Source organism: Ranitomeya imitator, chromosome 3 (genome assembly GCF_032444005.1).
Source record: "Ranitomeya imitator isolate aRanImi1 chromosome 3, aRanImi1.pri, whole genome shotgun sequence".
In the NCBI taxonomy this organism is placed as follows: Eukaryota; Metazoa; Chordata; class Amphibia; order Anura; family Dendrobatidae; genus Ranitomeya; species Ranitomeya imitator.
In genome coordinates this window covers 479004641-479032278 of record NC_091284.1, presented here as the reverse complement: position 1 = coordinate 479032278, position 27638 = coordinate 479004641, and the positions used below count along the sequence as shown (strand labels likewise).

The following is a 27638-nucleotide window of genomic DNA, read 5'->3' as shown; positions in this document are numbered from 1 at the left end:
GTCAGATTCCCTTTAATAGATGATAAATATGTGGCTGAGTAGTTGTTTTCAAGCAATTAAAGCATCTAAAATAAACTCATAGTGACGTAAATTACCATATCTCTCTTCATTCAGCTGTATGAAACCTTCCTATAAAGCATTTGTTAAAGGGAACCTGTCAGGTCCCCCTTGCCCCCAGAACCACCAAAAGTTGTGCCTACTTAGCTAAATACCCTGCTTAACAGTCTCTGCATTACATTACACACATAAAGAAGGGGAAAAAATCCGGTCATGAGCGGTGTGCCTCTCTGAAGTCAGGATGCATACACACGGCTTCAGAGGATCAATGCAGTGATGGAAAAAAGCGCATGGTATATATATATATATATATATATATAGTGCTGGTGATGACGCCGACACTTGCAAGTCATATTATCATGTCCACAGGGGTGTGATAACATGCTAAGTGGGCCGACTAGTCTGGGGACACAAACACCCCATTGACTAGTCAAATGCCTCATTTATATATCATAAATGGACTTTAGAAATACTTTTTATAAAGATCTGTTCATGTGTGTAATGTAATAAAGGGAATGTTAGGCAGGATGTTTAGATATGGAGACACAACTGCTGGTGGTTCTGGGGGAACCGGGGACCTGAAAGTTCCTTTAAGTCGTGGAGGGTCAGGTAGTGTTGGTTGGAAGATTCTGAGGGTATACTAGTAATTTATACAGCACAAATGCATGTCATATTTTTTTTAGCAATTTCTTTTCCCATCCCGGCCCTGCAAATACAGCTCCTTCTTCTTTAAAGAGAATCTGTCCATAGGATCAACCCTCCTAAGCCATCTATATCCACATGTAGGTCACAGGAAGATGAATAAAATTATAACTTTGATATTTGTAATTCAATGTTTTATTCCAGAGAAAGCTACTTTTTTTTAATATATAAGACATTTAGATCAAGAGATCAGACTGTCAGTCATTACATGTCTCACACTAGCAATGCCCCATTCCATTTAAATTAAGCTCTGGAAGCAGATTCTCAGGGAGCTCTGTGTGTGATCAATAGATCTTAAACAGGTCATTTACATATTGAGAAACATTTTAGATTTCTCTGGAATGATGATTACTCCTTAAAGGGAACCGGAAAGCTGATTCATGCTGCCCAAACTACAGGCAGCTGAAATCTGAGTCCGGGTCTGTCATTTCAGGCAGGTATGTTTTACTTATTATGCAACATTTTAGAGTAAACCTACATTTAACAGCTGGACGGAGACCAGCCTCTTGGACTAGTCACCTTTAGAGGTATGGTCCTCAGCTTTTAATTGTATGTTTACTCTGAAAAAGAGAACTACAGTGGGTACGGAAAGTATTCAGACCCCTTTAAATTTTTCACTCTTTGTTTCATTGCAGCCATTTGGTAAATTTAAAAAAGTTCATTTTTTTCTCATTAATCTACACTCTGCTCCCCATCTTGACTGAAAACAAAACAGAAATGTAGAAATTTTTGCAAATTTATGAAAAAAGAAAAACTGAAAACTAATATCACATGGTCATAAGTATTCTGACCCTTTACTCAGTATTGAGTAGAAGCACTCTTCTGAGCTAGTACAGCCATGAGTCTTCTTGGGAAAGAGGCAACAAGTTTTTCACAACTGGATGTAGGGATCTTCTGCCATTCTTCCTTGTAGATCCTCTCCAATTCCGTCAGGTTGGATGGTGAACATTGGTGGACAGCCATTTTCAGGTCTCTCCAGAGATGCTCAATTGGGTTTAGGTCAGGGCTGGGTTAGTCAAGAATGGTCACAGAGTTGTTTTGAAGCCACTCCTTTGTTATTTTAGCTGTGTGCTTAGGGTCGTTGTCTTGTTGGAAGGTGAACCTTCGGCCAAGTCTGAGGTCCAGAGCACTCTGGAAGAGGTTTTCATCCAGGATATCTCTGTACTTGGCCGCTTTCATGTTTCCTTCAATGACAACCAGTCATCGCGTCCCTGCAGCTGAAAAACACCCCCTAGCATGATGCTGCTACCACCATGTTTCATTGTCGGGATTGTATTGGGCAAGTGATGAGCAGTGCCTGGTTTTCCCAACACATACCGCTTAGAATTATCACCAAAAAGGTCTATCTTCATCTCATCAGACCAGAGATTCTTATTTCTCATAGTCTGGTAGTCCTTCATGTGTTTTTTTAGCAAACTCTATGCGGGCTTTCATATGTCTTGTACTGAGGAGAGGCTTCTGTCGGGCCACTCTGCCATAGAGGCCCGATTGGTAGAGTGCTGCAGTGATAGTTGACTTTGTGGAACTTTCTCCCATCTCTCTACTGCATCTCTGGAGCTCAGCCACAGTGATCTTGGGGTTCTTCTTTACCTCTCTTACCAAGGCTCTTCTCCCACAATTGCACAGTGTGGCTGTACGGCCAGGTCTAGGAAGACTTCTGGTGGCCCCAAACTCCTTTCATTTAAGGATTATGGAGGTCACTGTGCTCTTAGGAACCTTGAGTACTGCAGAAATTCTGTTCTAACCTCGGCGAGATCTGTCCCTTGCCACAATTCTGTCTTTGAGCTCCTTGGCCAGATCCTTGACCTCATGATTCTCATTTGGTCTGACATGCACTGTGAGCTGTGAGGTTTTAGACAGGTGTGCGCCTTTCCAAACTAAGTTCTATCCGTTTAATTAAACACAGCTCCAATGAAGGAGTAGAACCATCTCCAGGAGGATCACAAGGAAATGGACAGCATGTGACTTAACTATGAGTGTCTGAGAAAAGGGTCTGAATACTTATGACCATGTGATATTTCAGTTTTTCGTTTTTAATAAATATGCAAACATTTCTACATTTCAGTTTTTTTCCAGTCAAGATGGGGTGCAGAGTGTACGTTAATGAGAAAAAATGAACTTTTTTGAATTTACCAAATGGCTGCAATGAAACAGAGAGTGAAAAAATTAAAGGGGTCTGAATACTCTCCGCACCCACTGTACAGGCAGCATGAATCAGACTTTAGATCCATCATTTGAGGCAGGTGTGTTTTACTCTGAAATACTGTAGAATGACAAATTAAACACATTTACCTAGCCTGAGACCATACCACACAGGTCACTAGTCTTAGAGGCCTGTCTTGGTGCTTCTCCCTGCCTCTCTCTGCTTGAGTGACAGGCTTTTCCCTACATGATTGTCGCTATTATGTGCACTTTAAACTGAAGAACCAAAATGAAATGTATTATGTGCAAAATGCAAAGGAAAACATCTAAAAAAATAATACTAGTTATCAAATATTCTTTATTTTTAATATAAACATTTTTGCACAATCAGTGGGTAGCAAAGAAAATGAAATTGGATGCATAAACATAACAATATTTGTAGAGTCATGATTCATGAATTTTCAACTGTAAAGCATTCATAGTGGAATTATACCTTACATCTTATTATCAACAATTTACATTTTCAGACATCTTTTGAAAGAAATAAGCTTGGCTGAAAGCGGATAGGAAGCAAATCAGTAATAATTAAGTATTCTATGCTAGTGTTCAGAATATTATACAAGCACATTCTCCAAAGTACCGTATATACTCGAGTATAAGCCGAGATTTTCAGTCCATTTTTGAGGGCTGAAAGCCCCCTCTCGGCTTATACTCGAGTCATACCCAGGGGTCGGCAGGGGAGGGGGAGCAGGGGCTGTCTAATTATACTCACATGCTCCTGGCGCGGTCCCTGCAGTTCCCTGGCTTCCTGGTGCCGGCAGCTTCTTCCTGTACTGAGCGGTCACATGGTACCGCTCATTACAGTAATGAATATGCGGCTCCACCTCCCATAGGGGTGGAGCCACATATTCACTACTGTAATGAGCGGTAACGGTGACAGCTCAGTACAGGAAGAAGCTGCGGCGCCTGGGAAGCAGGGACTGCACAGCGCCAGGAACAGGTGAGTATAACGGGGAGGGGAGCACTGCACTGCGCGATATTCACCTGCTCCCCGTTCTTGGCGCTGCTCCGTCTTCAGCGTCTTCTGCAGTGACGCTCAGGTCAGAGGGTGCAATGACGTGGTTAGTGCGTGCCCTCTGCCTGAACGTCAGTGCAGAAGATGCTGAAGATGGAGCGGCGCCGGAACGAAGTCAGGTGAATATTGAAAGTGCCGGGTGCCTGATCGATGGAGAGGTGAGTATGTGATTTTTTTTTTATAGCAGCAACAGCAAATGGGGCAAGTGTCTGTATGGAGCATCTTATGGAGCCAAAATCAACGTTTGTGCAGGATTATATGGGGCAAGTGTCTGTATGGGGTCATAATCAACGTTTGTGCAGCACTATATGGGGCAAGTGTCTGTATGGAGCATCTTATGTGGCCATAATCAACATTTGTGCGGTACTATATGGGGCAAGTGTCTGCATGGAGCATCTTATGGGGCCATAATCATTGTTTGTGCAGTACTATATGGGGCAAGTGTCTGTATGGAGCATCTTATGGGGCCATAATCAACGTTTGTGCAGCACTATCTGGGGCAAATATCTTTATGGAGCTTCTTATGGGGCCATAATTAACGTTTGTGCAGCATTATATGGGGCAAATGTCTGTATGGAGTTTCTTATGGGTCCATAACGTTTGTGTAGCACTATATGGGGCAAATATCTATATGGAGCATCTTATGGGGGCATAATTAATGTTTGTGGAGCATTATATGGGGCAAGTGTCTGTATGGAGCATCTTATGGGGCCATAATCAAGGTTTGTGCAGCATTATATTGGGCAAATGTATCTATGGAGCATCTTATGGGGCCATTATTAACCTCTATGCAGGATTATATTGGGCATATTTTAATATGGAGCATCTTATGGGGCCATCATAAACTTTATGGAGCATTATATGGGGCTCCTGATTCAATATGGATATTCAAAAACACTTAACCTACTGATGTCTCAATTAATTTTACTTTTATTGTATCTATTTTTACTTTTGACATTTACCGGTAGCTGCTGCATTTCCCACCCTAGGCTTATACTCGAGTCATTAAGTTTTCCCAGTTTTTTTTTGTGACAAAATTAGGGGGGTCGGCTTATACTCGGGTCGGCTTACACTCGAGTATATACTGTACTCTAGATAAACCACAATAAAGGTATTCAAGGCAAAGGATTCCCACATATTGAATTCTGTAGAAACTAGTGTACAACAGAGCTCATTGGACCTAGTAGTCTGTAATTATTCATGCAATAAAAGAAATCACATTCTCAAAATACTGAGGGAGAGAGGATAGATAGCTAACAAATATCAGAGTCTTTAGGGTTATGAAAGCAAAGGATAGTTTTAATGAATACATGAATGGACAATTTCTGCTGAACTAGAAGTTTTCTTTATTGAAAATAAAGTGCACCCCTCTAGGATCCACACTGGAATTGGCAATTGACAATTTGCTGAGGGTCTCTGCGAGGTTTTCCGGTCCACACAAGAAAACGCCAACTCTGGAGCTTTAGAGAACAGTGAAAAATAATTGAAAAAAATATGTTTGATTGTAAGAAAGCAATTTGTTAAAGAAGTTATTCAGCCAGTAAAAATACATTGCAAAACAGCTTAGAACAAGCTAAAATAAGAATTATTTTACAACTACAAAACAATTCTCCCATGCAAAATAGCCCCTTTAATCCTATGTACATGTTCACATACAGCGGGTGAACTATGTATTGAACATGCCACCAATTTTCTAAGTAAATATATTTCTAAAGGTGCTATTGACATGAAATTCTCACCAGATGTCAGCAGCAACCCATCCAGCCACAGAGGTAAAGAAATCAAACCATATATGTCCATAAATTAAGTTATGTGTAATAATGAGAAATGACACAGGGAAAAAGTAGTGAAGATACGAAGAAAGAGAAGTGCAAAAAGCGAAGTCATGACACCAGATGAAATCTAATAACTAGAAACAAATCCTGCCACTTAGTGAAAATAATATCAGCTGATTCAACTAATGGTCTATAAAAAGGTGCCTCCGTACCATGGTGCCACACAAGAAACATCTCATGATGGGTAATATCAGTGAGCTGTCTCAAGACAGCATTTTATCTTAATTAACCAGACGTCTATTTTCAGTAAGCCACTAAGAATAGACTGTTATCTATATATTGACTTTTGAATTTATGTGTTTCTTGATTCAGTTGGCCAAGAGTCTGAAATGTTGACTCTTCTTGTAGGTTAAATTGATATTTGTAAATTGATGAATGGTTGTTATTTAACTCTTATATCAGCTCCTGCAGTTTATTGTACTGCTATCTTTGCAAATCAGATATGCAGGGTCGCAGAATAATGATATTTATTATTTTATTATTATTATACATTTTTATAGCGCCATTTATTCCATGGCGCTTTACATGTGAATACGGGGCAAATATAGACAAATACATTAAACATGAGCAGATAACAAGGCACACGAGTACATAAGGAGGGAGGACCCTGCCCGCGAGGGCTCACAGTCTGCAGGGGGTGGGTGAGGATACACTAGGAGAGGGAAGAGCTGGCTGTGCGGCTGTTCAGTAGGTTGAGGATCACTGCAGGCTGTAGGCTTGTCGGAAGAGATGAGTCTTCAGGTTCTTTTTGAAGGTTTCTATGGTAGGCGCAAGTCTGATGTGTTGGGGTAGAGAGTTCCAGAGTATGGGGGAAGCACGGGAGAAGTCTTGGATGCGGTTATGGGAAGAAGAGATGAGAGGGGAGTAGAGAAGGAGGTCTTGGGAGGATCGGAGGTCGCGTGTAGGTAGGTACCGGGAGACCATGTCACAGATGTATGGAGGAGACAGGTTGTGGATGGCTTTGTATGTCAGTGTGAGGGTTTTGAACTGGAGTCTCTGGGCGATAGGAAGCCAGTGAAGGGCTTGACACAGGGGAGAGGCTGGGGAATAGCGGGGGGACAGGTGGATTAGTCGGGCAGCAGAGTGTAGGATGGATTGGAGTGGTGCCAGAGTGCTAGAGGGGAGTCCAGAGAGTAGGAGGTTGCAGTAGTCGAGGCGGGAGATGATAAGGGCATGCACTAGCGTTTTTGCAGTGTTGCGGTCAAGGAAAGCACGGATCCGGGAAATATTTTTGAGTTTGAGACGACAGGAGGAGGCAAGGGCTTGGATATGTGGCTTGAAAGAGAGGGCAGAGTCGAGGATCACCCCGAGGCACCGGGCGTGTGGGACTGGGGATAGTGAGCAGCCATTGACATTGATGGATAGGTCTGGTGGAGGGGTAGAGTGAGATGGGGGAAAGATGATGAATTCTGTTTTGTCCATGTTCAGTTGTAGAAAGCGAGCAGAAAAGAAGGCTGAAATGGCAGACAGACAGTGCGGGATTTTGGTAAGCAAGGAGGAGAGGTCAGGTCCGGAGAGGTAGATCTGCGTGTCGTCAGCATAGAGATGGTACTGCATACCGTGGGATTCTATGAGCTGTCCCAGGCCGAAAGTGTAGATGGAGAAGAGTAGGGGTCCTAGAACAGAGCCTTGAGGAACACCGACTGACAAGGGGCGAAGTGAGGAGGTGGTGTGGGGGAGGGAGACACTGAATGTTCGGTCTGTCAGATATGACGAGATCCAGGAAAGGGCCAAGTCTGTGATGCCAAGGGATGAGAGGATTTGTAGCAAAAGGGAGTGGTCTACAGTGTCAAAGGCAGAAGACAAGTCCAGGAGAAGGAGGACAGAGTAGTGTCGCTTGCTCCTGGCAGTTAGTAGGTCATTGGTGACTTTAGTTAGGGCAGTTTCAGTTGAGTGATGGGAACGGAAGCCTGATTGTAACCGATCAAAGAGGGAGCAGGAGGAGAAGTGGGAGGACAGTTCAAGATGGACGTGTTGCTCCAGCAATTTGGAGGCATAAGGGAGAAGAGATATTGGGCGATAGCTAGACACAGAGGATGGGTCGAGGGAGGGCTTTTTGAGGATGGGTGTGATCTTGGCATGCTTGAAGGATGAGGGAGAGACACCTGTTGTGAGTGAGAGGTTGAAGAGGTGCGTTAGGGTTGGGATGAAGACCGTGGAAAGGTTAGGGATGAGGTGGGATGGGAGCGGGTCAAGCGTGCAGGTGGTGAGGTGTGATCTTGACAGGAGGGTGGAGAGCTGATCTTCTGTCATGGTGGAGAAGCTGGTTTTGGAGGAGCAGGGTTGAGCAGCTAAGAGGGGCAGTGGGCGCTGTGGGCCAAAGCTTTCTCTGATCGTATCGATCTTCTGTTTAAAGAAAGAGGCGAAGTCATCAGCAGAAATGAGGGGGGAGGGAGGAGGTGCGGGGGGACGGAGTAGAGAATTGAAAGTGTTGAAAAGCTGTTTAGGGTTGTGGGACAGGGAGGATATGAGGGATGAGAAGTAAGTTTGTTTTGCGGCAGTGAGCGCAGACTTGAAGCTGGCGAGGGACTGCTTGTATGCAGTGAAGTGGTCGGCAGAGTGGGATCGCTTCCATCTCCGCTCAGCAATCCTGGAAGCCCGTCTCAATTCTTTGGTCAGGCTGGTCAGCCAGGGCTGCCTGTTAATTGTACGAGTTTTACTATGCATGAGTGGGGCGGCCGAATCGAGTGTTGTTGTTATTGTGGTGTTATAAAAAGTGGCAGCAGCATCTGCGTCATGAAGGGAGGCTATGTCTGTGAGAGGGAGAAGGGACTCAGAGAGTGATTGTAAGTTGAGATGTTTGAGATTTCTGCGAGGGTGAGTGAGTTTGTGGAGTGGGGGTTATTTGCTGATATGTTGATTACACATAGGCTTGAAGGACAATACTTATGAACTATGTAAGTGGGATATGCCTCTGTAAAAGGTTATCCAAGTCATCCATATATACAGTACAAGAGAACCAGAGACTCTTTACAAAACCACAGCCAGCAACACTCTAAAAGACAGCAGCTAAGACATTATGGCTCCATCACGAGGGACACAGATTTGACTTTCAACAGAATGCCAGCTTCGGGGACCACGGGCCCGGTTGAAAGAATACAGATCTGCTCTATGGAACATCACTGAAGCCATGGATATGTTTGGGATAGTCAGGATTTGGAACCACCCGTCACCTGAGCCCCATGGATACATTTGGGAAAGCCAGGATTGGGACCTGTTGTGAATTCCGCTCTTGGGCTCCCTCCGGTGGTTGCAAGTGGCACTTTTGTGAGTTCTGCTCTTGGGCTCCCTCCGGTGGTTTTAAGTGGTATGGCTGCTCCTTGGATTTAGCTGTCTGCAGCTGCTTCCACTGATTGTCTTTCTGCTCGGCTATTTTTGCCTGGCTCTTCTCTTTAGCCAGTGCCACTTGTCAATGGTTCCTGGTTGGATTCACATCTCTTTTGGATTTCCCTGTTATCCTGACCAGTTCAGCAAAGTTAAGTCCTTGCTTGCTCTTTTCTGTCAACAGGTTGTGGACTTATCCGTTCTGTGCTTTCTATGTTTTGTCCAGCTTGTCAGTATGAATTAATTCAGTGAAGCTGGAAGCTCTGGGAAGCAGATTTAACCTCGACACCTTTAGTCAGGTGTGGAGATTTTTGTAAACTCTGTGTGGATTTTTTGTAGTGTTTTATACTGACCGCACAGTATTCCATCCTGTCCTATCTATCTAGCTAGACTGGCCTCCTGTGCTCATCCTGGTTTCCTTCTGTGTATGTCTTTTCCCTCTCCACTCCCAGTCATTACTTGTGGGGGGCTATCTATCCTTTGGGGATTTTCTCTGAGGCAAGATAGTTTTCCTGTTTCTGTCTTTAGGGGTAGTTAGTTCTCAGGCTGTGACGAGGTGCCTAGGGAGTGTCAGGAGCATCCCACGGCTACTTCTAGTGTTGTGTTGAGCTTAGGGACTGCGGTCAGTACAGGTACCACTTCCTTCAGAGCTCGTCCCATGTTGCTCCTAAACCACCAGTTTATAACAGGGACCCACCAGTCACCTGGCTCCAAAAAGATGTTCTTAGAAGCCAGGTTGTGACCCTCTAGTCACTTGTCCTTGAATCTCAATGGATCGTCAACTTCCTAAGCTTGTCATTACCTTCTCTCTTTGCGTGCCATAGGTGGAGGTAGTCAGCCCTGGAAGTTACAGCGGCTTTTATCCCGGCGAGTCAGCGGAAGGGTGATAATCTGTAATTTTTCCCTCTCTTGGGTGTTTTGCTGGGTCTCTTCGATATGTTATCTGCCTGTTTTGTAGTTAAATAAAGTATTGACACACTGTTTTACCCTCACCCTGTGTTGTCTGAGTAGTATTATGCCCACGGTAAAAGGAGAGTTGGCGTTTGGTGGGATAAACCCTGGTCCATGCGGTTTTGGCTAGCGAACTACTGACCCCTCGTGTCTCCACAGCATTGGCACTGTTGGGGCCATAATCCAGAAGTTGAAAGAACATCACTTACCATACTTAACTATAAACTCACCACAATCATATGCTCCCTGAAAAATTTCAGGAAGAGGAATGAAAAGAATTATCAGAAGTGTTGTCCAAGAGCCAAGGACCAAATGAGGAGAGCTACAGAAATACCTGGAATCAGCAGTTAATTTTTTTTAAAAAAGAAAACAGTAAGTAATGCACTTAACCTCCATGGACTGTATGCACGCTCACCACTCAAGATTCCATTGCTGAACAAAAGGCATGTTCAAGCACGTTTAAAGTTTGTTCAACAACAATTAGACAAGCATGTGAAATACTGGGATAATTGAGTCTGGTCAGATGAGACCAAAACTGAACTCTTTGGAAGACACAATACACACCATGTTTGGAGGCCAAAACTCACTGCATATCACCCCATTTACGCCATACCAACATATATATATATACACACAACAGACCAAAAGTTTGGACACACCTTCTCATTTAAAGATTTTTCTGTATTTTCATGACTATGAAAATTGTACAAGTAGCAATAGTACACACGGCACTCAGGGCTTCTTGGCGGTGCTCAAGTTAGGTATCCAACCCGTCAAATGTAAGCAATAAATTACTTGGCACTCAGGAAATCTTGTTGCAAGATAAGAAATTAGTTTATTCAGTGCATCCAGTTCCAACTTTTTAAACGTTTTCGGTCTTAACAACAGATTCCCGGGAACCTTGCGACCCCTGCAGCTCGGCGCCGATGTCCTCTGAGAACCCAGCGCTACTGCCCCTGCGAGCATCTCGCCCCGTACAGCGCTTTCTCCTCTCCTCCTCCAGACTCTCAGGTGCTTTCTGGTCCCGGTACCTACCTGACGCTGGCTCCTCTGATTGCCCTCATATACTTTATTACGTCCTCCAGGTATTACATTGGGGCATCTGGACGCACACTGCTCGGGTCACACTTTTGGCACTATATATTATCCCATAAAAACTATTTCTGATGAAGGTCTGTTGTTAAGACCGAAAACGTTTAAAAAGTTGGAACTGGATGCACTGAATAAACTAATTTCTTATCTTGCAACAAGATTTCCTGAGTGCCAAGTAATTTATTGCTTATGAAAATTGTACAGTCACACTGAAGGCATCAAAACTATGAATTAACACATGTGGAATTATATACTTAACAAAAAAGTGTGAAACAACTGAAATTATGTCTTATATTCTAGGTTCTTCAAAGTAGCCACCTTTTGCTTTGATGACTGCTTTGCACACTCTTGGCATTCTCTTGATGAGCTTCAAGAGGTAGTCACCGGGAATGGTTTTAACTTCACAGGTGTGCCCTGTCAGATTTAATAAGTGGGATTTCTTGCCTTATAAATGGGGTTGGGACTATCAGTTGTGTTGTGCAGAAGTCCGGTGGATTCACAGCCGATAGTCCTACTGAATAGACTGTTAGAATTTGTATTATGGCAAGAAAAAAGCAGCTAAGTAAAGAAAAATGAGTGGCCATCATTACTTTAAGAAATGAAGGTCAGTCGGTCCGAAAAATTGGGCAAACTTTGAAAGTGTCCCCAAGTGCAGTGGCAAAAACCATGAAGCGCTACAAAGAAACTGGCTCACATGAGGACCGCCCCAGGAAAGGAAGACCAAGAGTCACCTCTGCTTCTGAGGATAAGTTTATCCTAGTCACCAGCCTCAGAAATCACAGGTTAACAACAGTTCAGATTAGAGACCAGGTCAATGCCACACAGTTCTAGCAGCAGACACATCTCTACCTCAACTGTTAAGAGGAGACTTAGTGCAGCAGGCCTTCATGGAAAAATAGCTGCTAGGAAACCACTCCTAAGGACAGGCAACAAGCAGAAGAGACTTGTTTGGGCTAAAGAACACAAGGAATGGACATTAGACCAGTGGAAATCTGTGCTTTGGTCTGATGAGTACAAATTTGAGATCTTTGGTTCCAACCACCGTGTCTTTGTGCCACACAGAAAAGGTGAACGGATGGACTCTACATGCCTGGTTCCCACCGTGAAGCATGGAGGAGGAGGTGTGATGGTGTGGGGGTGCTTTGCTGTTGACAATGTTGGGGATTTATTCAAAATTGAAGGCATACTGAACCAGCATGGCTACCACAGCATCTTGCAGCGGCATGCTGTTCCATCCAGTTTGCGTTTAGTTGGACCATCATTTATTTTTCAACTGGACAATGACCCCAAACACACCTCCAATCTGTGTAACGGCTATTTGACCAAGTGATGGGGTGCTATGCCAGATGACCTAGCCTCCACAGTCACCAGACCTGAACCCAATCGAGATGGTTTGGGGTGAGCTGGACCACAGAGTGAAGGCAAAAGGGCCAACAAGTGCTAAGCAACTCTGGGAACTCCTTCAAGATTGTTGGAAGACCATTCCCGCTGACTACCTCTTGAAGCTCATCAAGAGAATGCCAGGAGTGTGCAAAGCAGTCATCAAAGCAAAAGGTGGCTACTTTGAAGAACCTAGAATATAAGACATCATTTAGGTTGTTTCACACTTTTTTGTTAAGTATATAATTCCACATGTGTTAATTCATAGTTTTGATGCCTTCAGTGTGACTGTACAATTTTCATAGTCATGAAAATACAGAAAAATCTTTAAATGAGAAGGTGTGTCCAAACTTTTGGTCTATCCTGTATATAAGACATACCTTGCATGTGCACTTCCAATATTTTTAAATTCATTTTCCCAGTTAGGTCTTCCATACAAAGTCTTCTGTTTCAGGCCAGTGATCACATCCTTTTCTTGGTCATGGTGTAAAGAGAAAGCTGTGGCCTAATAAAAATACATTACAAGTAACAGTTTACAAAAATACCTCAAACAATAAATTTGATTTATCTAACAAAAATTTGTGATTTGGAATGAAAATAAAGCTTTGATGTGGATCACTTTATCTCGGTACGATTCGCACAACTCACTTATTGGGACACCATTGCGTTTAAAAAAGGGCATTCTAACTTAGGTCACGTTCACACAATGAGTATTTGGTCAGTAGTAGTTCTTTACATCAGTTTTTGTAAGCCAAAACCAAGAGTGCTAGAAAAATGCAGAAGTGGTGACAAGTGTTAAGCGATACCTTCCAATATCGGGAAATATCGGATCGGACTGGATCGGACCGATACCCAAAAAATATCGGATATCGCCGATTCCGATACCGGAAACCAGTGCAAGTCAATGGGACACAAATGTCGGAATAAAAATAAACCCTTTCTTTCCTTGTAGGTTAAAAAAGATCTGCGGTTTTGCTGTGAGAAATGCTGTAGATCGGAAGGAGGGAAGAGTGTGTGGGCGGTGCATGGGCGGAGACTGTGTGTGTGCAGGGAAGATGTGCGTGTCTGTGTGCGGCGATCACGAGGGTCTGTGGGGATCGCGGGGTTGCTGGGGTCTGCGGCAGGCTGTCGGGGGTCTGTGCCGGGCTGTGGGGGGGTCTATGCCGGGCTGTGGGGGTCTGTGCTGGGCTGTCGGGGGTCTGCGGCGGGCTGTCATGGGTCTGCAGCAGGCTGTGGGGGGTCTGCGGTGGGCTGTGTGGGGGTCTGTGCCGGGCTGTCGGGGGTCTGCGCCGGACTGTGGGGGGTCTGTGCCGGACTGTCGGGGGTCTGCGGTGGGCTGTGGGGGTATGTGCTGGGCTGTCGGGGGTCTGCGGCGGACTGTCGGGGGTCTGTGCCGGGCTGTCGGGGGTCTGCGGCGGGCTGTCGGGGGTCTGCGGTGGGCTGTCGGGGGTCTGCGGTGGGCTTTGGGGGGGTCCTTGGGGGGGTGTGCACGTGCAGGCATAAGCCTGCTACAGTGACAGTGATTGACACATTAGCCAATGATGGGACAGTAGTAGTCCCATCATCCGGCTAATGTGTTTTCCGTCCGGCGGAAACAGCTTTTTTGACGGATCTGGCAAAAAACGGATGAAACATGTGGCCATCAGGTGCAATCCAGCGCTAATGCAACTCTGAGAAAAAAAGCGATCCAGCAGAAAAAAAACGGATCGTTTTTTTTTCAAAACTCGCCGGATTGTGCCTGACGGCAAAAACCTGATGTGTGAAATTAGCCAGATACATAGATGTTTCTATCCATATATCTATCTATAGATATATCTATAGAAAGGCTGATATTGATTAATGAACACAAAGAAAAAACAGGAAAAAAAATGGCGTGGGCTCCTGCACAATTTTCTGCGCCAGAGGGGGAAAATCGACGGCTGGGGGCCAATATTTGTAGCCTGGGAAGGGGGTAATACCCATGGCGCCTCCCAGGTTATGAATATCAGCCCGCAGCTGTCTGCGTAGCCTTTACTAGCTATTAAAATAGGGGGACCCCAAAACAAAAAATGACGTGGGGACCCCCTATATTTTATAGCCAGAAAGGCTACGCAGACAGCTGCGGGCTGATATTCATAGCCTAGAGAGGGGCCATGGATATCCACCCCCTTCCCCCCGACTACAAATACCAGTCCGCAGCCGCCCCAGAAATTCCGGCACTTAGTCCCTCTCTTCCCACTCCTGAGTAGTGGTGGGATATAGGGTAATAAGGGGTTAATGTCACCTTGCTATTATAAGGTGACATTAAGTCGGGTTAACAATGGAGAGGCGTCAATAAGACAACTATCCATTATTAATCCTAGAGTAGTGAAAGAGTTAAAAACAAAATAAAGACACAGCCAGAAAAAAAGTATTTTATTATTCTTAATTTAACCATACTTACCATACTTCAGCTCCTGCAAAAAACGTAAAATAATAAACAGTATACTCCCTGTCCGACGCAGTCCAATTAATAACGAGTGCCCCACGATGATCTCCCCTATAGAACAGTGACATTGGGTGATGTCACTGCTCTATAGTACCTCCAGTGACACACTGACAGGAGACAATGGCTCCTGCAGTGCATCACTGAGAGGTTACTGTTGTGAATTCTGCTCTTGGGCTCCCTCCGGTGGTTGTAAGTGGCACTTTTGTGAGTTCTGCTCTTGGGCTCCCTCCGGTGGTTTTAAGTGGAATGGCTGCTCCTTGGATTTAGCAGTCAGCAGCTGCTTCCACTGATTGTCTATTCTGCTCGGCTATTTAGCCTGGCTCTTTCCTTCAGCTGGTGCCACTTGTCAATGGTTCCTGGTTGGATTCACATCTCTTTGGATTTCCCTGTTATCCTGACCAGTTCAGCAAAGCTAAGTCCTTGCTTGCTCTTTTCTGTCAACAGGTTGTGGACTTATCCGTTCTGTGCTTTCTATGTTTGTCCAGCTTGTCAGTATGAATTAAGTCTGTGTAGCTGGAAGCTCTGGGAAGCAGATTTACCCTCCACACCTTTAGTCAGGTGTGGAGATTTTTGTAAACTCTGTGTGGATTTTTTGTAGTGTTTTATACTGACCGCACAGTATTCCATCCTGTCCTATCTATCTAGCTAGACTGGCCTCCTGTGCTCATCCTGGTTTCCTTCTGTGTATGTCTTTTCCCTCTCCACTCCCAGTCATTACTTGTGGGGGGCTATCTATCCTTTGGGGATTTTCTCTGAGGCAAGATAGTTTCCTGTTTCTATCTTTAGGGGTAGTTAGTTCTCAGGCTGTGACGAGGTGCCTAGGGAGTGTCAGGAGCATCCCACGGCTACTTCTAGTGTTGTGTTGAGCTTAGGGACTGCGGTCAGTACAGGTACCACTTCCTTCAGAGCTCGTCCCATGTTGCTCCTAAACCACCAGATCATAACAGGTTACTGTAGTTCACTGGTCTCACTTTATGGCATTTGCTGCGTGGGAACTTTCTCACACAGCAGTGCCAAAAGTGAGACTAGGGACCATTTTTTACAGTGGCGGAGGAATACAGTGCAGAAGGATACCTCCCCTCATTGTATTCCTGGAGCCCCTAGAGAGCGGTCACATCAGCTGATGTGCTGCTCTCCACGGGAGATCACCGTGGGACACTCGTGGATTTCTGCGGATCAGGGAGTACATTGTTATTTTAATATTTTTTACAGGTGACACTGGCTTCGGGGATCAAAGTGACAAGTGATGATGAGTATGTACTCTATGTTATATGTACCGTATGTCTATATGTATGAAATGTATGAATGTATTGTATGTAGTATGTATGCTGTATGCATGTAGTATGTTGTATGTATGTAGTATGTTCTATGTATGTTGTATGTATGTAATATGTATGTTGTATGTATGTAGAATGTATGTAGTATGTTGTATGTATGTATGTAGTATGTATGTATGTATGATGGGTGTGACGCAGACATGGCTGTATATAGGACAGGGGGGTTAGGGACAGCGGTAACCCTAATGAAGAAGAGCTTAGCCTCTTCAAAACGCGTTGGTAAATCTTCCTTCCCCCTTTTTGAGCGCTCCAGCGTTTCATACTGATACTGACGTCACTAGTAGGAGGAGCCTACCAGCCATCTTTTTTTTCATTCCTCATGGACTCCAGGAAGCGCTACCGGCCGGAGCGCCCCTGGTCCCACAGCGTGTTCCACTCTCCGGCACAGCCAGTGCTGCAAACCCGGAAGATCATATCCACAAACCTCCAGGAAAGCGTTGAGCATAGTGCCTTACCGCTGGACACAGACAGGACCACAATCCCGGTACCTGCAGTCTGCAATCATCACTTCATAAACCTAGGTAAGCTGTCAGCCTCAGTGCCTTCCTTGGTTACATGATTGCAAGGTTACCATGTGGGCAGACCGTTAGGTGATTGCATCGCTGGTGCTGTTCTTCCTGGGTGAGTAGTATTGTTATATTGTTATTCTGTTTGGAGCAGCTTTTCGGATTACCCCGTTACTGTTGTTGTGCTTTTCCTCAAGCGCGGTTTCTACCCCATTTAATTTCATATATTACGCATATGGGTGGGCACTACCCGGTTTGATTCCAGCAGCTGAGGAGCATTGTGTTTAGGGTGAGCGCCAGTGTTTTTTATCTTTGCCTTCCTAAAGCAGTTTAAAGGTGTTCTCCAAGATTTTAATAAAATTACATCAGTAATATAATTCAAATGGCAGCCTGTCCTAGTCACGTGTCAGGAAGGGCAGTAGTATAATGAAACAAGGCTACCGAGACCAGTGTCTCAAAATACATAAGAGCAGTATTACAAGCTTATAAGCACATATAACAGTGAGCCAAGGAGAGGTGCTTTGACATCAAAAGAAATATATTTTCACGTCAGAAGAGTGAGCACAAGGATTTTTCTCTAGCCTCAGTCACCCCATACACAGCCAGCAAGGAGGAGAAGTTTTATTTCTTCTCCTGTCACAGCCCCTTTACGGTAGCTCACCGGTATGTGTACTTACAATACAGCTCCTCTATCTTTTAAGACACAGACCTCGGGAATGGTGTTTCTTCAGACTGCAGCATGTTCTGACATATGACTAGGATGGACTGCTGTTTGAATTATGTGATGGCGGACATTTTATTACATTTATGGAGAACCTTCTTAAGCTATACCCTAGTGATATCATTCAGGTTATCATCCAATGACTGAAAAGTACCTTTAATCTACATATAACTTACAACAACGGTGGCCTAATAGACAATCACATACAGAACAGCAGTACATTTCTTTGTTAGATCGCCTGGCTTATCTGCTTACTTCAAATCAGTTGGTTCCTGTTTTAATGTTCCTGTCAGTGCCCTTTTCTATTAAAAAACTCATGCGCAAATGTTTGCCTTCCCTAGTCTTCTAGAAAACATTTACAAAAGTAGATCCCATCCTGAAAAAGCTTGGCACATGTCCTAAGTTCAGGAAAACCTGTTATGTAGTTTAACGTTTTCACATTGTAGAATTTTTTTTGTTCTTCCCAAGAACTAAAAAACTAGAAAATAAAGTATGTTCCTTGCCTGATTTTCATCCCAACCAGTGAGATAAATGTTGTAGCTGAGGAAATCTGCATTATTAAGTTCTAGCATTTGATTCTCCAATGATTGGAGCAAATCTGCAAACCACTCAAATGCTTGTGTGTCACGGCACAGCCAGTAGAAATAGATCTGTAAAAAAAATGAATAGAAACAAGGTAAGAGTCTATTTTAGCATACAAGATTGTTGGAGAAAAAAAAATACAAGATAAAGTGTTTATACATTTTTTTTGCTAATTAAAGGATTTTGCGCGGCAACAATTTCACATAAAACAACAGTTTTGTCCTATTGCGACTTAAATTTCTAGAGATTTTGCATTATGTTCACCTTCCATTCACATAAACATAAATTACTAAACCTAATAGCTCCTGTGCCTTTTGGTAATAAAAGTATTATGTAGTACATTCTAGTGTATTATACTTTTCCACTAAATATTTATGCCAGTCCACTAATGGACAAGGAGGAGCAGCGAATTGCCTTCATACAATATACAGTTCAGAGTCCTAGTGCAGCCAATTAAGACCAGCCATAATGCAGAAGAGAACCACTGGAAGGAAATGTCCCTAATAGTCATTCATCACACAGATATGAAGATGAATAGTGTTCAATGACAGAAAGTGTTTTTACCAGAAATATTTACGATGGAGAGTAATAAATAATAGGACAGGTTTTGATGTACATGTCCATTAATGGGCCACATGCTTTATTGGCATTTTTTCCATTTAATCAATAAAAACCACATACGGTAACCTGGTAACACTAGATATTTCTGTAGATATCTCTGTACTTTAGCACAAGTTTAACAATAATGATGATGACATTTCTTACACTAATTGTTCTGTTACCTAAAGGGATGTCAGAATCTGTTATACAATGTAATTACACTGACAAAACCTAAGGCTAGGTTCACATTGCGTTAGGGCAATCCGTTAAGCGCATAGCGCTAGCGGATTGCGCTAACACAATGTTTCTTTTTGGTCCGCGTTCACCGTCCCCGCTAGCGCAGATCCCTGATCTGCGCTAGTGAGGACCGGACCTCGGACGCGCCTCGGACGCTGCGAGGTCCGTCACAAAAGAACGGCACATCGCTAGCGCGTGCCGAAAATGGCACGCACTAGCAATGCGCTACAGGCAGAAATAACATTGCTGTCAATGGGTGCGCTAACGGACCCGTTGCACGGCGTTAATTGCGACATTTTCGCTGTGCAACGCTGTCCGTTAGCCTTAACCCATTAACGCAATGTGAACCTAGCCTAAGATAAAAACAATATGACCAAATATGCGGCAGTAAAAAAACAAATAGTAATAATGTATGAAAATAACATAGGGTACTTAATTAACATAATTTTGATTAAAAAAACGTAAAAGCCATTTCACCGCATCAAGGTGACCCTATACGGGATGGTCTAACCCTCTAGTTTTAAAACCTTGCCATAGGTCAAATGACATAAATGTGAATAAGGACTGAGTAGGACATAGTTACATAGTTATTAAGGTTGAAGGAAGACTATAAGTCCATCTAGTTCAACCCATAGCCTAACCTAACATGCCCTAACATGTTGATCCAGAGGAAGGCAAAAAAAAACCATGTGGCAAAGAGTAAGCTCCACATTGGGGAAAAAATTCCTTCCTGACTCCACATACGGCAATCAGACTAGTTCCCTGGATCAACGCCCTATCAAGGAATCTAGTGTATATACCCTGTAACATTATACTTTTCTAGAAATGTATCCAGTCCCCTCTTAAATTTAAGTAATGAATCACTCATTACAACAACATACGGCAGAGAGTTCCATAGTCTCACTACTCTTACAATAAAGAATCCGGGTCTGTTATTATGCTTAAACCTTTTTTCCTCCAAACGTAGAGGATGCCCCCTTGTCCCTGTTTCAGGTCTATGATTAAAAAGATCATCAGAAAGGTCTTTGTTCTGTCCCCTGATATATTTATACATTAAAATAAGATCACCCCTTAGCCTTCGTTTTTCCAAACTAAATAGCCCCAAGTGTAATAACCTATCTTGGTATTGCAGACCCCCCAGTCCTCTAATAACCTTGGTTGCTCTTCTCTGCACTCGCTCCAGTTCAGCTATGTCTTTCTTATACACCGGAGACCAGAACTGTGCACAGTATTCTAATTGTGGTCGAACTAGTGACTTGTATAGAGGTAAAATTATGTTCTCCTCATGAGCATCTATGCCTCTTTAAATGCATCCCATTATTTTATTTGCCTTAGTAGCAGCTGCCTGACACTGGCCACTGAACATGAGTTTGTCATCCATCCATACACCCAGGTCTTTTTCATTGACGGTTTTGCCCAGAGTTTTATAATTAAGCACATAATTATACATCTTATTACTTCTACCCAAGTGCATGACCTTACATTTATCCCCATTAAAGCTCATTTGCCATTTATCAGCCCAAGCTTCTAGTTTACATAAATCATCCTGTAATATAAAATTGTCCTCCTCTGTATTGATTACCTTGCAGAGTTTAGTGTCATCTGCAAATATTGAATATAGGATGGAGAGTATTGGACACCCAGCCATCGGAAGAAATATAAACGTTATGTTCAGCCCAAAGAAAAGGTAGGTCGCGCCATTATTTGCACATAGTGCAAGATCCTGAAACAAAAACTTAAAGAGATGATCTGGAATATGCATTGGTATGCATGCAACGTGTAGGCGCATGTTCACACTGGCCACTAAACAGACAAAACTTAAGATAAAAACAAAATGAGCAAATACCCTGCAGTAAATAAATAGTATTAATGCATGAAAATAACATAGGGTACTTAGTTAACATAATTTTCATAAAAAAAATGTAAAAGCCATCCCACCGTGACAAGGTGACCCTTTTCTGGACGGTCCTAACCTCTAGTATTAAAACTTTTCCGAATAGGGTCACCTTGATGTGGGGGGATGCCGTTTAGATTTTCTTGATCAAAATTATGTTAACTGAGTACCCTGTGTTATTTTCATTACTATTGCTACTGTTTTACAGCAGGTATTTGCTCATTTTGCTTTTATCTTAGGTTTTGTCTGTGTAGTTACATTGTATACCAGATTCTAGCATCCCTTTAGGTAACAGAGAAGAGCTTTCAACAGTTAATAATGTAAGAAATGTCATCATTATTGTTAAACTTGTGCTAAACCACAGAGATTTCTACAGAAAGATCTACTGCTTCCAGGTGATATCGTTTTTATTGATTAGAAGAAAAAAAATGATGTTTGGTATCTAATGGTATCTAATCTCCATTTACACCTTTGGCCTGGGACAGCTCATAGAATCTCATGGCTTTCAGTATCATCTCTATGCTGATGACACACAGATCTACATCTCTGGACCAGATATCACTTCCCTACTAACCAGAATTCCTCAATGTCTGTCCACTATTTCATCCTTCTTCTCCGCTAGATTTCTGAAACTTAACATGGACAAAACAGAATTCATCATCTTTCCCCATCTCACGTGACCTCCCCAACGAACCTATCCATTACAGTAAATGGCTGCCCACTCTCCCCAGTCCCACAAGCTCGCTGCCTCGGGGTAATCCTTGATGCTGATCTCTCCTTCAAACCACATATCCAAGCCCTTTCCACTTCCTGCCGACTGCAACTCAAAAATATTTCACGAATCCGTTCATTCCTCAACCAAGAATCTGCAAAAACCCTAGTCCATGCCCTCATCATCTCTTGCCTTGACTACTGCAACCTCCTGCTCTGTGGTCTCCCCTTGAACACTCTCCAATCTATTCTAAACTCTGCTGCCTGACTAATCCACCTGTCCCCCCGCTATTCCCCAGCTTCTCCCCTCTGTCAATCCTTGCACTGGCTCCCCATCACCCGGAGACTCCAGTACAGAAGCCTAACCATGACATACAAAGCTATCCACAACCTGTCTCCTCCATATATCTGTGACCTCGTCTCCCGGTACTTACCTACACGCAACCTCCAATCCTCACAAGATCTCCTTCTCTACTCCCCTCTTATCTCCTCTTCCCACAATCGCATACAAGATTTCTCTCGCGCATCACCCCTACTCTAGAACTCTCTACCACAACATATCAGACTCTCACCTACTATCGAAACCTTCAAAAAGAGCCTGAAGACCCACCTCTTCCGACAAGCCTATAACCTGCAGTAACCACTGATCGACCAAACCGCTGCATGACCGGCTCTACCCTTGCCTACTGTATTCTCACCCATCCCTTGTAGATTGTGCGCCTTCATGGGCAGGGTCCTCTCTTCTTCTGTACCAGTTATGACTTGTATTGTTTAAGATTATTGTACTTGTTTTTATTATGTATACCCCTCCTTACATGTAAAGCGCCATGGAATAAATGGCGCTATAACAATAAATAATAATAATAATAGTGGTGTTGTTCACAAGTACAATTCCTGGAGCAAAAAAGAATAAGCCCTCACATGGCCATATTGACAGAAAATAAAAAGTTATGGCTCTGGGAAGAAGGGGAGCAAAAATGGATACTCAAAAACGAAAAACCCAAGGTGGTGAGGGGTTAAAGGAGTGTTCCAATACCTAAGACGCCCCTTATAAATATACATGTTTAAGCTCTAACTACTTTTATAATTCTTTTGTTTTACGTAAAATTCCCAGCCATTCTCCCTATATTACTAATTCCTATACTATCATTCTTTTTTTCCTTCTTTACTTCCTGTTTGACTTGAGAGGAGTCTCAAATGGGATGTTACAGGAGAATGACACTGCAGTCACTTTTAAAAAACTTCTATTATCCCCGCTGAAACAGGACATCATAGGAAAGCCGCTCTGCTGTCACTAGAGACAGAAGTCTGATTGCAGCTTCAGTAGCCATTGCAACACTTCATCTGTGCCTGCCGCATGCATCTTCAATGGCTGCCAGCACCCTCCTTCTTACACCAATGTCTCTTTCCATGAAATAAGATGTCATTAGGGGAGGTGACAGGTGACAGCCGCCCCGCAGCTGCTATCATCACCCTCAAATGAATCGTCATTAGGGGGTGGTGCTGGTGTCGTTCAGCCTGCTTCTTTCACTACCCACTGATGACGATTTGTTTGTAAGCGGTAATAGAAGTAGCAAAGCGATGCTGTTGTCACTCTTTCAAAGATAAGCATAACTACAATAATAATCCCATAGCCATATGGTTCACAAATAATGGTGCCACAAAGGGTTAAAATAACACCTATATACCAGTAGTGTAGCTACCGGGTGCAGCTATGCTGCCCTTAATTGTATCACCGCGCGTAGCGCATTGATACAGTTAAGCCTCGCAGTAGCACTATCGCTCACAGTTCTATAGACCGCTTTAAATCTGCAGTCTACAAAACAGCACCGACGCACACATAGGATGTCAGAGTCCAGGCGCTATGAAAATGCATTGGTGTGCCCGAGCCCGCCTAGAGGATTCATCAGGATCCTGGGTGCATGATGTTTTTATTAAAACTCGTACAGGCATCATAAGGAATTATATTCATTATAAGGACTACAGTGGGGGACCTTATAAAGTGTGGGGTCCATTATACAGTTTGGGTGTCAATGTGGGATCCATTTTATAGTTTGAGGGCTAATTTGGGAGCCTTTATATAGTTTGGGGGCTAATACAGAGGCCCATTATACAGTTTGGGGCTAATGCAGTAGCAATTATACAGAGTGGGAGCTAATGCGGGGGCCATTATACAAGGTGGAAGCTAATTCAGTGGCCATTATACAGTTTGGGGGCTAATGCAATGGCCATTATACAGCGTGAAAGCTAATGTGGGGGATAATTATACAGTTTGGGGGCTAATCTGAAGGCCATTATACAGCGGGGAAGCTAATGCGAGGGCCATTATATAGTTTGGGGGCTATTGTGGGGGTCTTTATACTGTGTTTTGTGGGGACATCATACTATGTATAAAGCTGTGAGGGTATCATACCGTGTATAGCGGAGTTGTATGCCCACCATACTGTATGTAAGGGAGCTGTTTGGACATCATACTCTGTATAAGGGAGCTATGGACCCACCAGACTGTATAGAAGACCTGTACATTGGAGGACTGAGTGGACTTTATTAAATGCTAGGTGAGCACTTAAGAAGCATTATTGCTATAGGGGCATTCAGAATATTGTGGTTGTCAAAGAGGCAAAATATGGACACTGTTTTCTAGGGAATTTCAACAGTGCATTAATATTTTCTAGGGGTAATTTTACAATCTAGAGGGCACAAAGGAGGCAATAATACTATGTAAGGGGCATAGTGAGGCAGTAAGAAGAGTGTTGTTATTATACCGAACAGCAGAAGTAGTAATAAGGTCACATACAGCAGCAGCCACTCAGTATTGGGGCACCAGTAGGATGAGGCATTTGTGCAGGTTGGGAATAGATGGGGATGATGCTGAAAATGTGAGAAATTTTAGTAAACAATACTGTGTGATTAATCCTACTTAAAGGGAACCTGTCAACAGGATTGTGCACAGTAACCTACAGACAGTGTCAGGTCAGCGCCGTTGTACTAAATAAAATGATACCTGGTTTGATGAAATCCGTCTTGTGTTTGTTTCTTAATCTTTATTTTCAGTTTTGTGTTAATGAGATTCTCGTGTCCTGGGGCCGGGTTCATGTATGTGGTGCTCTGATTATATATTCATAATGCAGACTCCTGACAGGTCACTGATCCCTCACTGACCGAACCCCTAGTTTGCAGTACGCAGTACGCGATAGATGCTAATTCACAAGACAGATTTCATCAACCAAGGTATCATTTTATTTAGTATAACGAAGCCGACCAGTTTTTGTTCTTATTTTATCCCATCTTCTTCCATGAGTATTCTGGATTCATTTGTTTTGTTTTTCTTTTAAATTCACCCTACGGTTCCAGAGATATGGCTCATTATATTAAATTCTCTTGTTTTATGGTCTTACTAAGGGAGCAAGACTCACAGTATTTTCTGGGAGAGTGTTTCAGGCAACTTTGAATTATTGGTCTTTGTGCAACACCCCCTTTGTAATGATAATAAAAAATAGCATTAAATAAAAAATGCCAATATTTCTGGAACCCTATGAAGGATTTAAAAAAAAAAGAAAAAAAATGGAATACTCAGGAACAGCAAGGATAAAATATGAGGAAAAACAGTGCACATTTGACCTGGTGTCAGGTCCTTTTCAAAGGGGTTTCTAGTTTTATTTTTATAAAGCTTATTTCTCCAACTTTCTAATATACCATATTTTCCGGCGTATAAGACGACTGGGCGTATAAGACGACCCCCAACTTTTCCAGTTAAAATATAAAATCTTCTCAAAAGTCGGGGGTTGTCTTATATGCTAGGTGTAGTCTTATAGGGTGGGTGCGAAGCAATCTGCGGTCGAAGTATATAGTGGGGGCGGAGTGGTCCCGATGACGAGGTGAGGGAGTGCCTCACCAGGAAGGTGTAAGTGAACCAAACTGTCAGCGTCTGGGATGCCAGGGGTATGCAAAAAAGAGAGAGCGAGCGGTGCTGTGCCTAGAAAAACACTCCTCTTTCACTCATCTGGCTCGCCCTTGTATCCTATTATCTCCTTCTCTGCCTCTGCTTCACTTACACCTTCCCGGTGAGGTGCCCCCTCACCTCGTCATTGGGACCGCTCCCCCCACAATATGCGGCGACCGCAGATTACTCCGCATCTGCCCTAGAAGACGACACCTGGCATCTAAGATGACACCCGACTTTTGAGAAGATTTTCAGAGGTTAAAAAGTAGTCTTATACGCCAGAAAATACAGTATTTTGTTTTCAGTCCTTCATCCTTTTCTCTATTAGTTTGCAATAAGCAAATGGGAGTAATTTTATGGACTTGCAAAGTTTGAAGAGCTGCACATACAGTACAGACAGAGGTGGCTGTAAGGGTATTCAGAATATCTAGAACAGTTATTAAACTGGATACAATTGTTTCCACTTCCCAGCTAAGAGCTGACCTTGCAATGTATGAGCTTCAGCCATTACATAAACAACACATGTCCTCATTCATTCATGCCTCATCAATCCAAACCTTGAAAATGCCTAAAAAGGGTTAAACATAAAAGATACATATAGAGATTTTCATTTATACAGAAAATAGGAATTATTAAGCTGAAACTTTGAAAACTACTTAAAATCTTGATGGCCTAGAGTTTGGATAAGTCATCACTGATTGACAAGAAAGTTGTCTATATGTACAATAGTCATTTTCCACATTCACTAAGGATTAGCAGCATGAAATCACACCCCAATCTATGTATATGTGCATGTAGCTCTTTCAAAAACTAGCCCAGAAATACCTTTACATGGCCAGTATGCTCCTCCTTTGATTTGAAGCCTTGGTCACTCGGGCACCTCCTCATGTATGACTGGCAGCCTCTAGGCTGTGTGAATTCAGTCAAAGGGGTCAACAGTTAAGTAGTGCTACGCAGCACTGGGTGGGGAAGAGACCTGGAGTGACAGAGGTTTCAGATCTACAAATAGTTCTTCGGCCTCATTGGTATATCAATTTAAATGCTAATGTCACGGTAAGGCCACCTTCACACATGAGTGATAAACACAGAAATGGTGACGTGTTTCTATTATACTTTTCCACTGATTGTCCCTCTCCTGGTTTTGACTTACAAATACTGATGTAAAATACTGACCAAATTCTGAATGTGTGAAAGTGGCCTAACAGAGGAACAGACTGGCTATGTAAAGGAATTACTGGACTTGTCCAAGGAAGCCCATTTGGCATTGCATACGCAAAGTATTTACACAGGGAATGATGGTTAGGCAGCAATCTTTTCACCATACTTTCTCAGCCCTGACTGTTGTGAGTTCCGTTCTGGAGCTCCCTCCTGTGGTTGCTAATGGTATTTTTGCGCGTTCTGCCCTTGGGCTCCCTCTGGTGGTTTCAAGTGGAACTGCTGCTCCGTTAGGTAGCTGTGGCAGCTGCCTTCACTAATCGCCTTGCCTGGGTTTGTTATTTAAACCTGCTCTGGGTTGTAGTCCATGCCTGCTGTCTATGTTCTTGGTTGGATTTGATTCTTCCCTTGGATTTCTCATATGGCCAGTCCTTGTCTGCAAAAGATAAGTTTTGCTAGTTTTGTTTGTCCATTTGCTTGGACTCTATTGCTTTGCGTTTTGTCTCTTTTGTCCAGCTTGTCACTATGTCTTATTCAGGCTAGCTGGAAGCTCTGGGAAAGCAGATTTGCCCCTCCACACCGTGAGTCGGTGTGGAGTTCATTTTTGTAAACTCTGCGTGGATTTTGTAGTTTTTAATACTGACCGCACAGTATCCTTTGCTCTCTGTCTATTTAGTTTAGTTTTGGCCTCCCTTTGCTGAAATCTAATTTCATTTCTGTGTTCGTCATTTCCCTCTCCTTTCACAGTCAATATTTGTGGGGGGCTGTCTTTCCTTTTGGGGGTTTCTCTGAGGCAAGATAGCTTTCTAGTTCCTTCTTTAGGGGTAGTTATATCTGAGGCTGTGACGAGGTGTCTAGGGAGTGTCAGAAACATCCCACGGCTATTTCTAGTTGTGTTGTTAGGATTAGGGACTGCGGTCAGTAGAG

The 27638-nt window shown here is 43.3% G+C and overlaps 1 protein-coding gene across 1 annotated transcript in view; it reads right to left on the bottom strand.

The window, feature by feature from the left end:
* Positions 1-3239: 3239 nt before the first annotated feature.
* Positions 3240-27638, bottom strand: part of CYBB (cytochrome b-245 beta chain) — a 92459-nt gene continuing 68060 nt past the window's right edge. Inside the window, exons 11-13 of the mRNA XM_069757543.1 lie at positions 18093-18239; positions 12939-13063; positions 3240-5436 (exon numbers count right to left, since the gene is read on the bottom strand). Of these exons, the coding sequence (XP_069613644.1) occupies positions 5310-5436; positions 12939-13063; positions 18093-18239 (399 nt within the window). The 3' untranslated portion in view covers positions 3240-5309. The remainder of the gene's footprint in view (positions 5437-12938; positions 13064-18092; positions 18240-27638) is intronic.